This window comes from Taurulus bubalis (genome assembly GCF_910589615.1).
Source record: "Taurulus bubalis genome assembly, chromosome: 1".
NCBI classification, from domain to species: Eukaryota; Metazoa; Chordata; class Actinopteri; order Perciformes; family Cottidae; genus Taurulus; species Taurulus bubalis.
This window is the reverse complement of record NC_136589.1, coordinates 44,249,395-44,268,467: the sequence shown is the minus strand read 5'-3', so window position 1 is coordinate 44,268,467 and position 19,073 is coordinate 44,249,395. Positions and strand designations below refer to the sequence as shown.

At 45.2% G+C, this 19,073-nt stretch overlaps 1 protein-coding gene across 1 annotated transcript in view; it reads left to right on the top strand.

The window, feature by feature from the left end:
• Positions 1–298: 298 nt before the first annotated feature.
• The window catches only part of lamc1 (laminin, gamma 1), a gene marked incomplete at its 5' end in the record, with an annotated part of 33,151 nt that continues 14,376 nt past the window's right edge, over positions 299–19,073 (top strand). The window contains 3 exons of the mRNA XM_079214617.1: positions 299–671; positions 16,031–16,335; positions 18,416–18,546. Of these exons, the coding sequence (XP_079070743.1) occupies positions 299–671; positions 16,031–16,335; positions 18,416–18,546 (809 nt within the window). The remainder of the gene's footprint in view (positions 672–16,030; positions 16,336–18,415; positions 18,547–19,073) is intronic.

The window sequence follows — 19,073 nt, the reverse complement described above, 5'->3', positions numbered from 1 at the left end:
CTGCGCAGTAGACCTGCGCAGTAGCAGGCTGGGTGTAGTCAGGAGCTCCGTCTTTTCCTGCAGGAGTTGGGAGTTGCATGGCGGCGGACTCACACACACACACGGACACACACTCGCTCTCACAGCGGGGACAAGCAGCTCGGGACGCGGCCTGCAGCACAGACGACCCGCCGGGACTCTGTCGGTAACCGGATAGTTCACCGTAACTTCCTCTGGTGGGGACAAAGTTCAGGGAGAGTTCGTGTCGCAGAAACTTTTCTGTCTTTTTTCTTCCAAACTTTGTTTTTCCGACTGAAAAATGCGCTTTTGGATCCGGGCTCTGGTGGCCTGCTGCTGGGTGTGTGCGTGCGCGCGCGCCGCCATGGACGAGTGCTCGGACGAGCAGGACCGCGCGCAGCGCTGCATGCCGGAGTTCGTGAACGCCGCCTTCAACGTCACGGTGGTGGCCACCAACACCTGCGGCTCCCCGCCGGAGGAGTACTGCGTACAGACCGGCGCCACCGGCGTCACCAAGTCCTGCCACATCTGCGACGCCCGGGACGCGCGCAACCACCACGGCGCCGCGTACCTGACGGACTACAACAACCAGCAGGACACCACCTGGTGGCAGAGCCAGACCATGCTGGCGGGCGTGCAGTACCCGAGCACCATCAACCTCACGCTGCACCTCGGTAAGACCCGCGCCGAGACCCGTGGAACCGACAAGTTCAGGCTTCCTACACGCCATGATGAAGGCACACACATGGAGGAACACAAACACACACTTGGTCTTTAAAAACAGGGTGCGAAAATCCCCCTGCGCCTATTATCAAACAACAACATCATTGCTTTACTTCGTTTAAATTGCTACAAAACCGCAACCCTTGTGAGAAGATACATCTGGTGTGAAACATCTATAAAGTAACCGTTAAGTTTAAGTATTTACGTAAACTTAACGTTCTGAAACTCCTTTGAACACCCACATGCAGTGTTCCATTGTGCTTTGTGTTGCAGATTCTGATTCTTTAGGTCCAAATCTTTCCAAAAAGGTGTCTTATTAGTATATGAGTTATTAGTATAGGGCACCATAATACAGTTTGAAAAACTCGGTGGCCGCTCAAGGAGGCATTTCTGGGAAATCTTTCTCATATGGTGCTGGATGTTCATAGATATGATCAAAATATCTTTTAAAAGTGATTTGTTTGCAGATATACTTTTTTCCCAAGACTTTGCTGAACAAATACATACCATAAACACAAGTATTGGAATTAATTTGGGGTTCCTACGACGACTCAAACACAGAAAAAAAAGGAAAAAAGTCTAGAGCCAAAATTGGTTCCGCCGTGCTTAAAGGGTGAACGAGCCTCTGTCATTCGGCCCACATTCAACACCTCGAGCCGGACTTCATGTCGGTGATTCTAGCTTCTCGGACCGGCTCTCGCAGCTCCGTGGTGTCGCGTCTCGAGCTGTAAAACATGACCCTGTGACCCGGATGTCACAACGTCTCAAAACACGATGTTGAAATGTGAGCTGTGACGTCAGCGGGTTACTTTCTGGAGGGGAAACGTTAAACTAGTGAAGTTCTCCACAGAGGCCGGTGTTTTTCTTACTAAAGGGACAAATACACCCTGCTGGAAACCAGTGATGCGACTTCCACTTGTGTGTGTGTGTGTGTGTGTGTGTGTGTACCAGTTTTTCACTTTGTGATTCCCAGTGTTTGTTTGACAATCTGCTCGGCTGGAGGTGTGAAGTTAGCAGCCTGGTGTCCTCAAACTGGTGTGTGTGTGTGTGTGTGGGGGGGGGGGGGGGGCTCCAGGAAGTGAGTCTTTGTGGGTAAACACAGCAGGCTGCAGGTCCTGGTTAAATAGCTCTGAGGATCTTCTTGACTCTCCTCACTGAGTTACTCCCAGAGCTTTCAGCTTCATCTCATGGTCCTCCTCAGAGGGAAAGCTCAGCTGTGAGGTTTTAAGAAACAACAACATAATCTGTTCCCTGGTTATGTAAAATAAAAAGGAAGAAGACCACAAGACGTGGCTGAAAGCTCTGGAGAGAAGAGTAAGTGGGCCTTGAGCCAATAGTTCTCATCCTTCATGAGAGGAAGTGTCTCTCTCTCTCAGTTAGTTAGTTATATCTATCTCCAGCAGCACGGTGTGTTTGAGGACCTGCAGTGAGCTTGTGTTTCTAAGCGTTCGGGCCCTTTGAAGACGACGTGTCCCGACTCGCCTCAGAGCCTCCAGCGTTCCTCTGAGGCGTTTGCCTCATGAAGGAACCAGCGTCTCCCCTGAATGTTTATGAAACAGATCTGCAAAAAACAAATAATACATTATACACGTATAAGAACAATATAATTATAACATCAAAGTTAACGTATAAGAACAATAGAATAACAAAATCTCACACCGACTCAACTTTATTTAAACGTTTAATCCTCTGGTTAAAGACGATCCAGCTGCAGCGCCGGTTCCCACGCAAAGCTCATTCCTCAGACTACACACACACTCCAGCTGGTATAATTCGCAGCAGCTGGACTCCAGAGGAGGAAACATTGACTTATTGTTTTACGGTTTGAGGATGAAGACGAAGAGCATCTTGAGAAACTCTCAGCTGGGGTTTCCCAGAGTGCACTGTTGTCTCTAATGTCTTTGGGTTCTGATTACGTTTATTGATTATTGACCTTATCTTTTTTGGAAGTTTTTCTTTTCTTTCCTATGTTCTATCATCAACTAATAAACCAGTAACACATATACTGCTATATGAACCTCTTAACTAGTCTCACAAGTGTTTTCTGTATATTATACCTTTTTTAAAATATTGAAATAGACCTTGTGGTTGAGGAGATATTTAGTATGGAGATGCAAACCATTCGCAATTTCTGAGAAAAATGTCTGAGACTTTAAAAAAAACTGGGGTTTAATACATTTTAAAGTAATGCGCCGCCCATCGCGCGAAGGGAGGAGCAATTCATCCGAGGGGCCCTGAACGCCTCATGTCTGACCTCCATCTTTGTTCATAGAAACACAGAAATATAAACTGTGTTCCTCCAATCGCGCGATGGAAGGAACACAGTTTATATTTGTGTTTCTATGAACAAAGATGGAGGTCAGACATGAGGCGTTCAGGGCCCCTCGGATGAATTGATAAGCGTTTTATAATCTCATCGTAGCCCTCTAGAGATGACGGTGGTGGTGATGAAGGTGTCCCTCCTCCGAGGTCTCAGCTCTTCTTTTCGAGCAGCGACGTCTCTTTTGTGTGTTTGCTGTTCCCACCTGAACAGCTGTGTTTGTCCTCTGGACAACAGACTCCGCCTACATGTCAACGCGCGCTCATTAAAAGGCCTGCGGTGCGTTCAGGGTCACGGTCTCCCAGTGACGGTGACATTTAAAGTGTGAAACGGCATTAATTGTTACAATCATTTTAGTTTATTGGGATGTTTTTCAGAGAGCATCTTCAGATTTAATTTTATTCATGGAACTTTTTTTAATCCTTTTTCTTCTAAATTAGAGCAACAAAATGTTGGAATACAAACTGAAAACAAACCTGAATGAGAAAAGCCCACAAAGAAATAATAAATCAACTTCTAAAGTCGTGTTTTCTTCAGTGGAGCCGTGTTTTATTTCTGTGGCTCCACGATGTTGATATATAAATAAATATCTATATCTGCAGCCGGGTGAAAACTCTGACTCGTCGTGTTGCAGCTCGTCGTGGCGACGGCTTGTTATTAAACATCTGGATCAAAACCTCCAGGTGAGCGGACGGCGTCACGGGAAGCGGTGCGACTCTGTAATTACGGCTCTGGCCCGGGGGCAGTGAACGCAGCACGGCTCTGCACGTGATGGCCTAGTGCTGCTTTCAAGGACGCTCGCAACACCCGAGGTTTGATGTTCCGCCCGGCATGAAGGACGAGATGTTTTTACAACTTTTTTGTTTTTCGTGCAGCCAACGGTCAACTCTCCGAGTCATTAAATGCACCACCCGGTTTTCCGTCTTTTCTTTTCTTGCATGAAGCTGCAGAAGGAAAATAAAACACTATTTATTAGATATCTTGGAAAATCAAACGTAGAAGACAGATCTGAAAAGCACCGGTGTCGGAGTGTCCCTGAACGCACCCAGTTTGTGTAGCTGAAGGAACAAAGCTGAAGTCCTCCAGACCAATGTTCCCTCAAATTTTTTTCAGCACTGAGCAAATTTTTTTTCTTTCTGAGCGCAATTCACAACCACGTGACCTGCCGAAAATGACCACAAGCCTGCGTTAGCCATAGGGGATTCAAAGAGATGACAGCAAATGCATCAATATGTATACAAGGTTGATATTTATTCAATATCCTTTATAATGGCTGGACTTTGGGAACATTTTAATGATGGTGTTTTACCAGTCAGTTTAGTTGAATTTAAAGGATCTTTGTTGAACTTCAATAAGGGGAGGTTATGACTGGTTCACTGGTTATGACTGATAATGATATATATATAAAAAATAAAAGTATCAAAGGTGTTTAGTCATTTCTCAGCAGGTACAACATTTAAGTGGAACTTCATTGAAAGAAAAATGCTAATGCAGTGCTTAACAATTATAGGCCTATTAAATTGACATGGTGTCATTTTTCCTAAAGGTAGCCTATATAAACAATTTAATAACTTCATATTCTTCATATTTAAATAAGTCTGAAAGTTTCATCCTACCTGTGTCAGTTTGGACTATTTCATCTAGCCACTCATGCTTGAACGTTAGACAGACCTTTTTCTGGGGCGCCTGCTCTGCCTTTCTTTTCGCCATGGTAGCCTATAGCTGCTGGAGCAGGGCCCGCCAAGAGGAGCCTAAACAGCGGCGGCCCGAGCTCATGTGGCGTTCTGGGCGAGCTTCACTCCTGGCGCCCGGAGGAGGACAGCGGGGGTGGAGGGGTGCTAACGGAGGCAGAGCGCTAGCAGAGGTACAGAGAGCGCATGTCGAGAAACGGGACGCTGATTGGCCAAGAAGACTCGACACGTCACATCAAAGATCTTCTATTGCGGAGATGGTTCACTCCTATCTCAGAAACACTGGCGCAAAAAAGATTTTTAACCCCTGAAAAATGTGTGCAGCTTAGAGGGAACACTGCTCCAGACCAGTGTTTTTTAACCTTTTTTGAGCCGCGGCACATTTTCTACAAAATAAAATCCCGCGGCACACCAATAACCCAAAGAATTTCAAAATGTCACATTGTAACATAATACAGCATTTACCAGGGGTGGGCAATTCATTTTTCCAAGGGGCCACATGAGAACTTTGGACCGTTGTGGAGGACCGAACCAATTCTGAACTTAATTCAATTAACTCAATATGAATGTTATTACTTTATTAAAAAACTGTAAATTATATGGTTTTGAGCTGCTACTGGTAAGAATACATGTTACAATAAGGCTATGAAAATAAGTAAAAAAATGTAATTTGATTTTTTTTAAATCTTACCTTAATTATGTATGTTAAAGACCAGCAATTCATTAACTTTAAACAAAAGCAATAAGTGCTTTTGATGTTTTCCAGTTCAGTTGTTCTTACTCGGTGAGAAAAGTCCAGTCTGTGTTGCTTGAGCAAGAGCATGAAGTCTGGTTGAATGAGGTGGAGATGAAGGACAGCTGAGAGAGAGGATCTGATCTGTTGAACTTCATCACTAGAATGTTTCTCATGTAGGTAGATCCAAAGAGAACCAACATCTTCTGAGCATTTTTCCTCATGTGAGGAAAGTTCTCCTCTTTGAGAGAAGAATAAAAATCCAGAAGTGATACTGACTTAAAGTGCTCTGCTATAGTGGATCAGACCGCAGGTCAGATCCGCGGCGGCTTTGCGCGATTAATGTTCAATCTGGAGGCGGAGACTGCAGCGCGAGGCTCCTTGGGAGGCGGGGGTCTCGCCGCAGCACCTGCTGCTCACTGAGGACAGAAACTGCAGAACAATACGCTTTCACTTCAGTCTCCATCGTCAACACTGCCCGTAGTGAGGCTGCGTAAGCGCGTGTGCGTGCGCGCACACATAAATAAATCGCCTTCAAAGTAAAAGCAGTGCCGTTTGTATTGCACTCATGGCGTGCACCTTATTTATTTTTTCATTTTTTATTGACCTCACGCGGGCCAGACTGGGAGAGCCCGTGGGCCGTAAGATACCCAGGTCTGGCATATATGGTAGGTAATAATTGCGCTACCGACTGGCATGGAAGAGTATTCAGTGTTTCAAGTAAACCAGATTGCTCCATCAGACAAAAAAAGAAAGTTATCACTTTGTTAGGAAAAAGAAAATAAAGTTATGCAAAAAATTATTCATATTTAGTTACTACTAAATAACTTATTGTGGAAAACAGTGAGCAATTTTTTTGCAAAACAGAACAAAGCAGTGTGCAGATGTGTGAGCATCACGTTGTATCCGTATTAGTGGCTGCAGTGAGCTGCTTTTCTCTACAACTCTTTTTAAAACGGGGTTGTAGATTTGATACGGCCGTTCTCAATTCATGCTCAATGTTGAGACACAACAGCAGAAAAGACCTCACCGAGATCTCATAAAGATCGGCCTTTGGTGAAATTACAAGAATCGACGAGTCGCGCAAGCGTAAACTATTAACGGCGGACGGTGAACATTTAAAATCAGCATTTCCTCTTGCGCCCCACCTGTAATAAATACCACCCAGTTTAAATACTGACATAAAGGAAACATGGTGTTCATTTATTTGAATGACGACCACAAAATGAGCAGGCTTTGTCTTTGCAGTGTGTTTTTCGGGCTTTTGGAAGAATATTTCCAGAGCCTCTCGATATGCGAAGTCAGAAACGTCATTGATGGAGCTCCAGGCTCCAGGCTGCAGCCTGTTGGATGTTTGTCTTGACCTGCAAATACATGAACTGTTGGGCTTTAAAAGTGAGAGCTCATAGCTTAAAATAGTGATAGCTTCAGCAGCAAATCCTATTGTGAAAAGCATGCAACATATTGTTCCGCTCTCTCTGTCCGCTGTGTCTCACCTGTGTGCAGCGCATCGGGGCAGAACTCCGACACACAGAGAGCAGAGAAGAGTTGTAACGCGACCCAGAAATGACTAGCTGTCATGTAGATAAGATCAATGACATACGGCCGTTTAGTTCGTTTAATAAAGAACAAGGTGTAGACCTGTTCTATATTACTCTGCTAGCCACTATATTGTAGGCTCAGGCGCTTAACAATGGAAACTAGATAATATTTTTTGGGACCAATTAAGTGAAATTGGACATTTTCCCACGGCACACCTGACGATCTCTCACGGCACAGTGGTGTACTGGCGGCACAGTGGTTGACAATCACTGCTCCAGACTAAACTGAATAAGATTAACTGAATAAGCTCAACGGAGATACAATCTGCCGTGTGGGTCCACATGGAGGCGCCGGCTCTTATCGGGTCTCTGAGAGGATCCGCCTGCTTCAGGACAGGAAGTCGGAACGCATTCAAACGGAATCTAGACGAGCTTTGAACTCCTCATCCCGACTTACCTCTTTGTCTGGCGCTGCAGGTGCGTTCGAGGACCCTTCAACTTTTTTTTGGAGAGTTTTTGAGCGTCGGTTTGTTGAAATGACCCAAAGATTCTCACGACCCGGTTCAGAGACCGCCTCCTAGATTGCAGGAGGTTGTAGATTGTAGTTAGTCAGGGAACAGACGGTTCAAAGGCTTCTGGTTGTAAACTGACGTGTGGAAACTACATGGACCAAACATTATAATGTAGTAATATGAGAACACATATGAAACCTCATGTAAATCAAACACTGAACTCGTTTACTAGGTATTGGTGAATGGAAGCTGACGGTCCCCACGGCAGTGAACGCATCATTGTCGGATTCATGTTTTCACAAGAGCGATCACTTCCTGTGACAGCAGTGATATCACTTCCTGTCACATCAGCGATCACCTCCTCCGGGTCAGGGTTCCTGGTCGGCTCCCTAAACTTCTAAATAATTAATTAACGGTTTAATGCAACGTTCTTAAAACATGTTTTCTGCATGGACTCTGGTCCACCGAGTCCTAACTTCCAGTTCTGACCTTTTCACCCGACTGTAAACCGACATGACGAAGCATTTCCTGTCCTGTGGGAAGAAAGAAAGAGAAAACACTGTGGGAACTCTGCTGGGAGGCTGGACCTCTGAGGCCCTGAACTGAAGGGTGTTAATGGGGGGTCCTGGTCGTGGTCCTGCTGAGACTCTGTGATTTGCTCAGGAAGTGATTCATGCCCCCAGGGAGAGGTTCTATTATTATAGACGGCGTGGAGTCTGACCGAGCAGAGATGCATTACAGGGACAAGCAGATGCATGCAGGGTAATTTTAGCCCAGGAGGGCAGAACACAGAGCGACGCTCTCAGAGCGGGTAATTAGTGAGCAAAGTGATGTGTTCTGTCACCACGTCTCACTCCTTTTAAACTTTCCACAGAAATTAAAACAAAATTGAAGGGTCTTTTTTTTGTTTTTGGGCCATCCCCCAATCTGTGACGTCACTGCAGAAGACACGCTTTAACAAAATAAACTTTATTATCAAAGGAGACGGTGACAGTAAACAGTCTGTTTTAAGACACAAACATTACTTAATGTATTATTTAATTTCTAAAAACCTACAGCTTTAATTTACAAAATAATACTTTCATTTGCTTTCATTTGCAATGTATTACTTTAATATATTACTTTAATTTACAACATATTTTAATTTACAATGTAGAACTTTATTTTTGTTTCACAACCTATACATTTACATCACAACGTATAACTTCACTTGGCACTTGATTCACGTTTTATTTCACAGAAACAAGCTGGTTTTAACATCACATTTCATTCACTGTGTCAAAGGCAGCAGAAAGGTCTAGGACAGGGGTCGGCAACCTGCGGCTTTTAAAGGGAAGTCCTCTTATCTTGGAGTTTTAGGTGATATTGTGTCACTGAAAATAAAAATAAATGTTTAAATATTTCTTTCACTAGGTCTGCATAGTTGTGTTTTTAATTAACCTTAATGTAGCCGACACATGACTATTTTTTGTTTGATAGTTATAAACAGGTAAAATAGCAATACAATGTGAAAGAAATGTCTTTATTCTTGTTCTATATTTTCATAAATACACAAACTATAGTTTTTTGTATATATAATATGACTATATATAAAACTTCAGAAGCTGTGATATCAAATAATTTTTGCGGCTCCAGACAATTTTTTTTGGTGGAAAAATGTCAAAATGGCTCTTTGGATACGAACGGTTGCTGACCCCTGGTCTAGGATAAGGACTGAGGACATAGTGGTACCTCACAGTACTAGTGACTCCATCTGTGCTTTTATAAACAATAGAATAAAGAGCATTGCGATCCCTTTTAAGTAAACCAGATCACTCCATCAGACAAAAAAAGAAAAGTAATATCACTGTTAGAAAAATGAAAATAAAGTTAATCAAAAAATAACTAATATTGAGTTACTAGTAAATATCTATATCTAGCTATTTTCTAACTTTTAAGCACAAGGCGCGGAGTCGCACAGCTCATCAGTAGGCTCGTTCGAGATGAGCCAGTTCTGATCAGAATCGATCGGCGGCGATCGGCTCGCAATGCATGCTGGTTAGATTTGTGTCCGATTTGGTCCCGACTTGCTCTGACGTCATGCACACGTGGTCAACGATACTCTCACGAGATCAAGGCGTCCGTCGATTTTAGAGCCAGGCGCCGCTCTTGGATCTGACAGCAAACACCACGTGTTGTAGAAAATCCTAATTTTATGTGTAGTTGTAATACTTAATGCTGGATTGTTGACTATATTAGTCTCAGGATAGAGGAGAGGACCCAGGACAGATTCATTCTGACTTCTAAAAATAAAACTCATGAACCTCGAATAAATACCCGTAACATAATATAATAAAAGAAGTCCGTCTGCAACAGGATAAAATAATGACGGTCAGAACGCGTTCTCTGAAGGTTCTCTTGAGCGCTCGTCTTCTGGAAACCTGCTGGGCACTAACAGCCGGCCTTCAGTTTCCAGGTTTCACCGTTTAGAAAAGTCTCCCTGAGCCAGACGAGCCGGGGCAGGAGCTCATTCCTCCTCGAGGTTTATTTAAAGTGGTGGAGGCTTTAATCTTTCCGATCTTCCCTCTCAGAAGCTCCACAACTCAACAATCACTCAGAACCTTTTGTCTCGGACGTCCTCGGGCCGGGTGTTTGATTCCCGATGCGTTTCTGCTCCGCCGGTCGTTCACGTCAACGGGACTTTATATTTACTTTTTATTTTACATTGCTTGAGGTAAACGTTTTAAAAATAAATGTTTTTATTGATAAAATGTGATATTTAAAGAATTCAGGTAAAATATTTGCAGCACATACGGAACATAAAAGGTTGTGTAATGCACATACACCCCAATAATACAACATATTATCATACAAATGATGTAATTATGTTACAAAAACTGTAAAACAGCTCTATACCGAAAGTCCTTCCTTCCCGCTGCTGTCAGGCTGCATAACAAGCTGAGCTCACAGTAGACTTATAACACTTTAATCACTTTGGCCACTTTAATTACGTTCATCTGGCGCAATATATACAATACATTTAAGTACTTTTTATATACTTTTTTAAAATTCCGTCTGTTGATATTGCTACTGTATTCTTCTTTACTGTTTTTATTACTGTTTATTTATAATACTTTTTTGTATTTACTATGTGTCGTGTGTGCACTCCTGCTGTAATCATGCAATTTCCCCACTGCGGGACTGATAAAGGATTATCTTATCTTATATACTGTATGTGTACTCTCTGACTTGAGGAGACTCCTGGTTGGGGGTTGGGGTCTTTGTCTCCTGCTGGGACTCTTTGTCTCTTATAACAAGGACGGCTTTGGTTTGTTCCCGCTGTGGTGACACCTCTGGGTGGGGCGTTGGCTTCTTAGGTGGTCTCTGCTGTTAAAGCTTCACCAAACACACTGATGGGGGGGTTAAGGTGGACTCTTGGAGGTCTTAAGGTGGATTCCTGGAGTTTGTAAAGTCGGTGGTCAGTAAAGTGGGAACATGAGAGATAAAGATTCATTCATGAAGTCATTGACCGGCTCACAGACACACTTTCATTTAATTATTATAATTAGTTCATCTGGAGTCAAAAGGCAATAAACCTTCACCACACACACAGACAGACAGACGTTGCCGATGCCTCTTAAGTAAAATAAAACAACAGGTTTAGTAACGTGAATAAAATAACAATAATAAACGGTAAAGAACAGTAAAAGCCACACAAGCTAAGCTAATGTCAGTGCCACACAAGCTAAGCTAATGTCAGTGCCACACAAGCTAAGCTAATGTCAGTGCCACACAAGCTAAGCTAATGTCAGTGCCACACAAGCTAAGATAGCATTAGCGCCACACAAGCTAAGCTAACGTTCGTGCCATACAAGTTAAGCTAACGTTAGCGCCACACGCAGTCAGGAACGAGTTGAGCTTATCGCCTCCTCGAGGCCGCAGACTCTTATCAACGCGCTTTTATCTGCTCTTGTCCAATCAGAGCGCGGCTTTGTTTATCAAACATCTTTCTGCATTCCACGTTTCCTTGAAGACCAGATCCTCAGAGATAAGGGTCTGCGGGCCTCCATGGTTGTGTGCGTTCCTCTCAGGACCAGTTACTCATTAACTTGATGTGTAACTGGTCCACTTCACAGGGAGCGCCCGGGATCTGATTCATGGACAGATTCAGGATCCAACAGACACAAGAACCGCTTTCTGAGGCTTCACAGCTAGACCGGGTGACTGAGACCTGATGCTGGTCCATCATCATCATGGTGTATGTAGTACTAGTATACAGTACGAGTATACAGTGACAGTAAATAGTACATGTATACAGTACGATTATGCAGTGACAGAATACAGTACTAGTATACAGTACAAACGTGCAGAGCGTCTGAGGGTCAAAGGTCGCCACAGCTGGAATGGATCAGACTGAGTGAGTCTCAGTCGACTGTTTCATGTTCATGCTCACATTCCTCACATTCCTCCCTCTGATTTGTTCATGTTTTCATCTCCGAGGCTGTGGCTGGTTGCCCTCTGACCCTGGCACTGTATACACCAACTCCTACAGTTCAGTGTGGAGTATTCTCAGTAGTAGTTTTAGTATTCTCAGCAGTATTCTCAGTAGTATTCGTACTGTTTCCTGTTCGTACTTAATGTGTAGTATCTCAGTAGTATTCTCAGGTTTGAGTCGTGGAGCAGGAACATGAGTGTTTTGGGTTTTCATAACTTAAACACCAAAAGCAGATTAGTACATTGTTTATGAAACAGTTGGTGGCTGATGACTGAACGAGAACACAGAGCAGTGACCTTTGACCCGCTGGCCTGCAGCGACGTCCTCGGTGCCTCTTTCTGACTCTCTGACTCTCTTCCACTCGGCTCGGCCCACGCGCCCAGAAGTCAAAGCGGCCATTGTTCGTTGCTCCGGACAAGAATGCGATGAGGTCATGGGATGAAGTTTAATTGGACTCCTCCTCCCTCCCTTCCTCCCTCCTCCTCCTCTTCATCTCCTCCTCCTCCTCCCCCGAGGCTGCTCTCCTGGAGGATTCACAGGAATGTTCTGTAAAAAACATCCGCATGAACAACTCATCCAGACTACGAGACTAAAACACTGTTGTGGGCTGAACTGGTTCCACTGAGAGGACTGGGAATGAAGTGGGATCCAAACAAGTGAATCACAAAGTCACATCAGGGGATTGTAGTAAAAGTATACAGTATCAGTACACGTTGAAAGAATGTAGTACAAGTACACAGTGTCTTGTCTTCCTCCTTAAAAAGCGTTCTTTATATGGAGGTACGCACGCGATGATGCAAGTTAAAGTCACTTGAATATATCATCCTGTAGTGAGCCTCCTCTGTGACGCGTTCAGGGGTCAAAGGTCATGTGATGCTGCTCAAGGACACTTAAGCTCCTCCTCCCTCAGGCTCAGTCCGTTGTCTTGTCTTCCATATCAGGACAGGAAACAGACCCTCTCTCTCACACACACACACTCTCACACTCACTCCAGTCGGGTCATTCCTGTCTCCATGACGCCTGGAGGCTCTTTTCAAGTCCAGACCTGAATCTGCCCCTGAGGGGTCAGCGCTCCTAAAAGGGTTAAACCAGACCGGATAATTGAACGTGACTGTAATACTACTTCCTGTCCGTATTTAACGTGTAGTACTGCTTCTTGTCCGTATTTAATGTGTAGTACTGATTCCTGTTCGTTTTGAACACGACGAAGAAGCTTTTATTTTGAAACAAAGGAATCAAAAAAACCTTGGCTCTCCTTTGAGACCTTCAAAATAAAGGCGGGTTTACACCCTGGTTAACGAGCTTCTTCGTGAGCTTTTATTGTGGAAGGACAGCGGCCATGTCTGCGGTCTGAGGAGCTGTGTGGAGTCAGAGGGTCCCTCGTCCCACTAGAGGACATGGACGCTCTTTGTTCCTCATCAATACCATGGTTGTTCTGGACGAAGAGACGGAATTCCTCCTGCACTCCTGCCAGGAAAACTGGTCCCTCAGAGAAGAGTCCTGTAGGGGAACTGGTCCCTCAGAGAAGAGTCCTGTAGGGGAACTGGTCCCTCAGAGAAGAGTCCTGTAGGGGAACTGGTCCCTCAGAGAAGAGTCCTGTAGGGGAACTGGTTCCTCAGAGAAGAGTCCTGTAGGGGAACTGGTCCCTCAGAGAAGAGTCCTGTAGGGGAACTGGTCCCTCAGAGAAGAGTCCTGTAGGGGAACTGGTCCCTCAGAGAAGAGTCCTGTAGGGGAACTGGTCCCTCAGAGAAGAGTCCTGTAGGGGAACTGGTCCCTCAGAGAAGAGTCCTGTAGGGGAACTGGTCCCTCAGAGAAGAGTCCTGTAGGGGAACTGGTCCCTCAGAGAAGAGTCCTGTAGGGGAACTGGTCCCTCAGAGAAGAGTCCTGTAGGGGAACTGGTCCCTCAGAGAAGAGTCCTGTAGGGGAACTGGTCCCTCAGAGAAGAGTCCTGTAGGGGAACTGGTCCCTCAGAGAAGAGTCCTGTAGGGGAACTGGTCCCTCAGAGAAGAGTCCTGTAGGGGAACTGGTCCCTCAGAGAAGAGTCCTGTAGGGGAACTGGTCCCTCTGAGAAGAGTCCTGTAGGGGAACTGGTCCCTCAGAGAAGAGTCCTGTAGGAGAACTGGTCCCTCAGAGAAGAGTCCTGTAGGGGAACTGGTCCCTCAGAGAAGAGTCCTGTAGGGGAACTGGTCCCTCAGAGAAGAGTCCTGTAGGGGAACTGGTCCCTCAGAGAAGAGTCCTGTAGGGGAACTGGTCCCTCAGAGAAGAGTCCTGTAGGGGAACTTGTGCATCATGTCCGCCACATGACCCTCGTCCAATCAGTGTCCTCTGGCCTCCTGTCCCAGCAGCCACCTGGGCTCAGGCCCTTCGTCCCGTCTGGCAGGAGGATGTGGAGGCGTTGTGTGACTTCCTGCTGGCTGGCGTCCGTCCTCCTCTCAGAGACTTTGATCTGCAGCCAAACGTTCCGAGTGAAACTCCTTTTCTTCAAACGGCTTTGTTCCCACTTAAGAAACTCGTCATGACCTGTCAATCACCTTGTAGCCCCGCCCTTAAGCACCCCCTGCTTTATGATCTGTTTGAGTCTAAATGACCATAATTTACTAAATGAACATCATGCTGTATTAAAGAAGACTTGAAACTAGAGATTGAGACATAAACTCATGTTTACAATGTTTACTGAGAGAATAAATCAAGAGAGAAGTAGAGTCATTTATATAGACTTCTATACAACTAGAGGAGTCGCCCCCTAGTGGTCAGGAGAGAATGCATCTTAACATATGCTATCTATATAATGTTAACATTTTACAAAATTACAAACATAAAATGAAATATGCATAAAACAGACAACAAAAGAAAGAAAAAATTTAAAAAATCTAATGTAATAGTGTGAGTGTGTGTGTGTGCGCGCATGTAAAAGTAAGCATGGCTTGTACTGGTTTGCTGTTTTCCTGTGATGAACTGCAGTCTCTTGTGGAGCGTCCCATCAGCTGCTTCACCTTTATTTGCCGTAGACACAGAGGGGCCCCCGGGGGCCCGGCTGTCAGCGCCCTGTTTACAGAGTGGATTCTTTAGCCACACACACACACACCTCAAACATGGCGGCGTTCCTTCTCTCGCTGACTGACGGAGCTCGCCGGCCTGCTGGGACTGGAACAAGTATGCAGCTTCAGGACTTGGAGGACCACTTCACATTCCAGCTCCGCGTCGCCCCCAGTCCACTTCCTGCTGAGGCAATAACAACAATAACAAATATCCATCACAATCCATGCAGCAGCTGCATCACACACATTTGGAGTGGACTGAACCTTCATTGTGATGGATTATTTAGTTTAGTCCACGAATCCGTTGGTTCTCAGGCGTAAAAACATTGTTTTGAGTTTTTATTTTTTGTTTCTTTTGGACAGGAGGTCGAGAACCAACAACTCCTGTCGCAGTAAAAATGTGAAATCACGTGAAAATGTTTTTATTTTATCAAACAAAAGTAACAGATTTTCCCTGATGTATAATAAGTGACGCTTGTGCTTCATGCATAGTGCAGGGTTCTTACGCTTATGGAAAGCCTGGAAAAGTCCTTGAAAAAAAAAAAAAATCCCAAAAGTGTTGTAAAAGTCATGTAAATGTGTTATATTCATGTGTTCATGACGTTCATTTAAGCTGAGTTTGAAATAATTAATATGGTTTTAAAAGAAAGACGCTCAGAACATAAGCAGGCATACATACAGGCATCTATATAAATGTTTATTCTTTTAATCAAACTATTGTCTCATTCATTTGTGTCATTTAAGGTTTACTGTATGCTTTGTATTCTCATTGTTAGTTTAAATGTTCTCACTTTTTTCATGTTTACACCCAGATTTCACTAAATGTTTGGTCATGGAAAAGTCATGGAAATCCATTGGTCAAATTGTCTTACACAATTTGACCAATGGATTTCCATGACTAAATTTTACCAAATTTAAAAGTCATGGAAGTTTGGTCCTGGCAATCCACTTGTCACACTGTGAGTGAACCCTGGTATTAATAATGAGCTTCCTGTCTGCAGGTAAATCCTTCGACATCACCTACGTGCGGCTCAAGTTCCACACCAGCCGCCCGGAGAGCTTCGCCATCTACAAGCGCACCAGCGAGGCGGGCCCCTGGGTGCCCTACCAGTACTACAGCGGCTCCTGCGGGAAGACGTACCAGAAGGCCGGCCGCGGCTTCATCCGCACCGGGGAGGACGAGCAGCAGGCGCTCTGCACCGACGACTTCAGCGACATCTCGCCGCTCACCGGAGGAAACGTGGCCTTCTCCACGCTGGAGGGCCGGCCCAGCGCCTACAACTTCGACAACAGCCCCGTGCTGCAGGTGAGGACTCCTCCTCCTCTTCCTCTTCCTCCTCTCGTCTCTTCCTTTCTCTCCGCTTCTCCTCGCCTCCTCCTCTTCCTCTCCTCCTCCTCTCTCCTCCTCCTCTCCTTCCCCCTTGTTGCCTAACAGGAGAGTCTGTCTTCCTTCCTCTCTGAGTTTGTTGCACAACATTCAGGTTTTATTGATGATTTCCAGATAGAAACAAACAACCAGACCTAAATAAAACGGAATGCTTTAGTCTGTCTTCTCCATTGTTTGACCTGAATGATGATCAGCCGTATTTCACCAGATTATTTAGTATTCCTAACCTGTAAAAGACACAGAAGTACACAGACGGAGTACTTAGTATTTTGTTTGGTGAACTAAAAGAACACATTTAGCTCAGCTGTAAACCTCCTTATTTGACTTGTTGGCACGAAGCTATTTATACCGCAGCCGGTCTCTTTTAGGAGGCGTCAGGCGGCGCATTCCTGCTGCCCGTCATCTCTGACAGTCCACCTTAACGCAGGGATTCCACCTTAACAGCCGGCTGTCGCTCGCAGTGTTATTCTGGAGCTGCGGTTAAAGCTCCGTCACTAGATATAGATATCTAGTATAAATATATATATGAATAATTTAAGAGAGGAGGGGGAAGTACTCTCACCCTTTACTGCATTAAATATATGTAATTTCTATATATATTTATACAATATGTACCTCTGAGATGTAGTACAGTAAAAAGTACAATATGTACCTCTGAGATGTAGTACAGTAAAACGAAGTAGAAGGTAAAGTTCAAGTACCTTGAAATTGTACAATACTAGAATGAATGTACTAGTTACTTTCCACAGAGTGTAAAATGGCCGCCGTGTGTATAATAAGTATTATAAAGCTTGTCTCTTCAGAAGTTCTCTGAGCCCAAAGTGACCTCTTTTAAATATGACTAAGTACACGGGCTGATTTACCTCAGCAAGTACCGCAGTAAAAGTACTCTGAGTTTCCTCCTCCGGGAACCGAGTTGATCGACGTCAAACAGAAGTTCCGTCCAGCGTTGAGAAGCTGCAGAACCTTCTCGTTTTCATCAGAGTCCACCGGGATCAGGTCTCACAAAGACCGGATCAGGATTCACTTCGATCACATGCTGATAGGCACGGGCAGGAAGTCACAGATAGATAGGGTGTAGGTAGGAGGTCATAGGTTAGTCCTTTAACAGAGCTGAGGAGGTCATAGGCAAGAATTCATTGTTTGAGAGTTCATATCAGACGCATTAACGTTTCTACGTGTTTCTGGAGAGCAGAAACATCAGTGAGGACCGTTCAGATCTGTGTTAGTCCAACAGCTGCTGCTCTCACTCCTCTGCTGAATGAAATCCTGATAAGCTTCCTGCTGATAGAAACACGGCTATCTCTGGCCTTCCCTAGTTTCCCATGAGCCTACCACGCAGACAGGATGTTGAGTAACTCTCTATCCTCCGACACTGAAACAGGTGTCCCTCAGTGATTCTCTCCATCTGGCTCTCGTGTCGTAATGCCAAGAAGATAAATTCCACTTGGCTTAATAATGTCACGGTCCAAGTGTTTCTCAGGGTTTCCCACAGCCGGAGAACTCAAAGCCACATCCCTGTTTGCAGGATCGTGGTCCAAGTTTCTTGGCGGCTCAAGGAACTTCCATTTGTGAAGAATGTGTTCACACATCTGTGTTTGCCTCTGTTGGCCTGAATCATTGGTGGGATGTGGATGAACTGTGACGGGTTACCGAGTCTCTGTCAACACGTTAATGTGTGTGTACTTTGTGTGTTTATGACCCGACACCGGCAGAACCGAAGGCCGTCATTGTCGTCCTTTATCTCGTCTCTGCGTGTCTCATCTATGGGATAAAACGATGTACAAAACGACGATTGACGACATTAAAGAAAGGCTTTTTTTTATTGCCAAGGCACATTGTTTTCTTCAAATTGAACAATATATTAACTGTTTAAAGTATACTATATGGTCGTATAGGCACCGGTTTTCGGTACCCAACCCTAGTCTCATTGAGGTTTGACTATCCGTGTTTGTTGCCGAGAGGCCGGGTGTCTCTGACCATGTTGTGTCTTCTGCAGGACTGGGTGACGGCCACCGACATCAGAGTGACCCTGAACCGGCTCAACACGTTCGGAGACGAGGTTTTCAACGACCCCAAGGTCCTCAAGTCCTACTACTACGCCATCTCTGACTTCGCCGTGGGGGGAAGGTAAGACGAGGTCCACGGACTCAGTTTGGAACCGTTAGGGAGTCCCAACAGGCCGGACTTAGTTCATACTCTGAGTAGTTTGCATCCTGTTTCCATGAGAGAGAACAAGTTTCAGCAGCCTGAGCTTCATGAAACCTGCCCAGACAGAGGAGGCCCTCCTGAAGGACTTGACGGTCAGGGGGTTCTGTGGGTCCAGGTCTCAGTGGGTCTCTGTGGGTCTCCACAGGAATCCACACAAGAACTCCTGCACCAAAAGGTTTGGACAGGCATTACCAGAGTGTTAAACGGGCCGCGGCTGCTCAGCCTCCACGGCCATAATCTGTTTGAAATGTGGAGCAGATTTCCATTACACAGCCAGCATTCCTGGCATTCCGGGCCGGCAGGCCGGATTACAGGGGAACCGGAATGGGGGCGGACCGACTGCCGTGACGGGCGCAAGGAAAAGACGACGAGTCCTGAGCCGTAGCACCTGCCGGAGCTGCAGAGTCAGACCTCTGTGTTCCCAAGGAGGGGATTCTGAGGAGGAT